At 38.6% G+C, this 3,514-nt stretch overlaps 1 protein-coding gene across 1 annotated transcript; it reads right to left on the minus strand.

Moving 5' to 3' along the window:
• Positions 1-961: 961 nt before the first annotated feature.
• Positions 962-2,514, minus strand: LOC119568988 (vitamin K-dependent protein C-like; the record flags this gene model as incomplete). Its single annotated transcript, XM_037917363.1, has 4 exons — positions 962-984; positions 1,255-1,362; positions 1,903-2,080; positions 2,451-2,514. Coding segments are annotated over 4 exons (373 nt in total), but the record flags the coding sequence as incomplete, so codon positions are not given.
• Positions 2,515-3,514: the final 1,000 nt, after the last annotated feature.

Genomic DNA, 3,514 nt, shown 5'->3' on the forward strand with positions numbered 1-3,514 from the left:
ATCTCCCATTATCCGTGAGTGTTGAGCCTAAGTAGGTGAAACTCTTGACCTGTTCAAGCTTGATTCCATCCATCATCACATCTGCTACTTGGCCATAGGTGTTCTCTGGTTTTCCAACAACCATCACTTTACTTTTCTCTGTGCTAATCTCCATTCCGTATTTCTTTGCAATTTTCTCTAGTCTTGGTGATCTCCTGAATGCCACTTGCACTCTCTTCTACTAAGTCAATGTCATCTACAAAACGTAGGTCAACTATCTTTCTCCCCGGGCAGCTAACACCCCCAGAATATTCATCCAGCGCATCTGTCATATTCTTTCTAAAAAGAGGTTAAATAAGGTCGGAGATAGCAAACACCCTTGTCTTACACCAACGTTGGTTGCAAACCATTCGCTCTAAGAGTCGTCAACCAAAACTTCAGACTTTGCACATTCATACAGCTTTGTGCTAATGTTGTTATTCCTTCACCAATGTTGAATTTCCTCATGGTGTGCCAAGTGCCTCATGCAGACTCTATCAAATACTTTACGAAGTCGATAAAGTTATGGAAGATCATTTTCCTGTATCTCTCACTTTTTCATTTAAATTTTAATGGTTGTTATTTGCTCCACAGTGCTTCGACCTCTTCTAAACCCTGCTTGACTCTCACTAAGCACTTCTCAACTCTAGGTGATATTCTTTTTTGAATCATTTTAAGTAGTACAATAGTAATAGTAATAATAATAATAAAATATAATAATAGTATATATGATAATAATAACAACAATAATAGTAATAATAACAACAATACTTCAACAGTAATAATAATAGTAATGATAATAATAATGATAATGATTATATCAATTGCAGTAGTAATAGTCGTAGTAGTAGTAGTACTAGTAATATATTAACGACAAAAGCAAAAATGATGGTGTGGAGAAAATTAAGGATAACAGTGATAAGAATAACATTCCTAACAGAAATTATGATAATAACAAAAGGACATCTGAAACAACAACAGGGTTAAATATAAAATGACAATATGACTGCTAGTAGTAATAGTAACAGTAATATTGATATCAGTAATAGTAATAATAACATCAATAATGATAGCAATGATAGTGATGACGATGATGATAATAACATCAACATTAACAGTATTAACAACAGTAACATAAAAAATAATAACAACCCCAACCATAACTAGAAAATATAACAATCACAGCCAAAACTATTCTGTTCACCTGACAAGCATCTTTTCCTCCCTCCTTCAAACCAGCGCAGATCATATTCTCAGTCACATAAGGGGAGTACGTTTTCGAGCAAATTTCGTGTGGCACGAGGGGCAACTCGACCATCCTCAGTTTATCCGAGTTCGCACCGTCTGTAAAGGAGATGAGGTTGTAATAACGAGGCGCGAGAGAGGCCGTATTCATTAAAGGGGAAAATCGCGCCGATATAAAACGGGATGCTGTACACGATGCTTGAGAAATGCATTTTATATATGTCTCAAAAAAAAAAAAAAAAAAAAAGGAATTGTATTGTAGTTATGGAGTAGTTTCCAAGCAGTGGTATATAATGATTATGCAACGTCATGACTGAATTCCATATATCGGGACACATTCTAGCTATCTCCGACAAGAACGCATGCTCGTACGCCCATACACAGCCACGCTCGCTCGCTCGCTCGCTCACTCACTCACTTTAACTCCCATTCCCACTCCCACAGACACACAGACACACAGACACACAGACACACAGACACACAGACACACACACACACACACACACACACACACACACACACACACACACACACACACACACACACACACACACACACACACACACACACACAGCCTCTCTACGCTGGTCAGTTCCTTCTACATGAAATGCTCACCCTCCCCCCTTTTTTAACACTTACAATATTCTATAGAGCCCCATCCCGTGACAATAGCGGTGCCATTATCAAACTTCTGGCCAAGGGCAGGAAGACACACTGGGGCGATATACGATTGGTTAAAGACTACAGGGCTGGAGAGCTTTATGAGAGCGATGTCGTTGTCTAGAACAACTTCACCGTATCGAGGATGCGGCACGATCTGGGAGAAAGAGGGAGAGATATAAATAGCGGGGCTGAGAGATAAACAACTGGGAGCAATAGAACAAAAAAAAAAATGGCGACAGTGAAAATGTAAATATTACTGAGGGTATAGTGACTAGGAGTTGATTTTGTAATAGTGGTGATAGAAGCAGTTACTGACAATGATCATAACTGCCTCGTTATCTCATATTTATTTTACTGGAATTTGTGTGTGTGTGTGTGTGTGTGTGTGTGTGTGTGTGTGTGTGTGTGTGTGTGTGTGTGTGTGTGTGTGTGTGTGTGTGTGTGTGTGTGTGTGTGTGTGTGTGTGTGTAGGCGCGCATTTGAATTAGCATGTGTTTGTGAATTAGGATTAGTATCGTAGTTACATTTGCAGTGCAATATAAGCAAATGTAGGAGCCAGTGAGGCAGTCCTCAAGCCCTAAGGAGTACCTGCTGGAGCGGAAGCGTCCCAATTAACAGGAAGAAATGAAAAGGAAATAACTGAAGTTGTTGTTACAATGGAGGCCAGAGAAATAAAAGAAATAAACCGCATATGTTCATGTGTAATGGCAAACAAAAACTTTTACTATAATAATGCATTTAAGTTATAATAACTTAAATTGTTTGCGTATACTATCGCCTCTCACACACACACACACACACACACACACACACACACACACACCACACACACACACACATATATATTATATGCGTGTGTGTGTGTGGGGTATATATATATATATATATATATATATATATATATATATATATATATATATATATATATATATATATATATATAGGCCGCGTGGCCGAGTGGTTATAGCATCGACTCAAGACTGTCATGACGGCAATCTAAGTTCGAGGGTTCGAGTCACCGGCCGGCGCGTTGTTTCCTTGGGCAAGGAACTTCACCTCGATTGCCTACCTGGCCACTGGTGGGCAAGCCAGCCCGAGTCAGTGCCGGTCCCAGAACCAGGTAAATAGAGATGGTGACTCGATAAAAACACCGGGCGGAAGGCAACGGCAAACCACCGCTCTAAATTGCCAAGAAAATCATGGAAATCCATGATCGGCAACGTCCTTGTAGGACAGGGCCCTTGGAAAAAAAAAAAAAAAAAAAAAAAAAAAAAAAAAAAAAAAAAAAAAAAAAAATATATAATATATATATATATATATATATTAATATATATATATATATATATATCTAACTATCTATCTATCTATCTATATATATATACATATTTTTTTTACTTTTTTTCAACAGTCATTCATTCCACTGCAGGACATAGGCCTCTCTCAATTCATTACTGAGAAGTTATATGCAGTGCCACCCTTGCCTGATTGGATGCCCTTCCTAATCAACCGCGGTTTGTGCCAAGGTTGTGACTTTCCCTACGACACATGCGCTCAAGGTGATATTCGTTTTCTAGGTAGGCAATCGGGT

Source organism: Penaeus monodon, unplaced genomic scaffold (genome assembly GCF_015228065.2).
Source record: "Penaeus monodon isolate SGIC_2016 unplaced genomic scaffold, NSTDA_Pmon_1 PmonScaffold_11974, whole genome shotgun sequence".
In the NCBI taxonomy this organism is placed as follows: Eukaryota; Metazoa; Arthropoda; class Malacostraca; order Decapoda; family Penaeidae; genus Penaeus; species Penaeus monodon.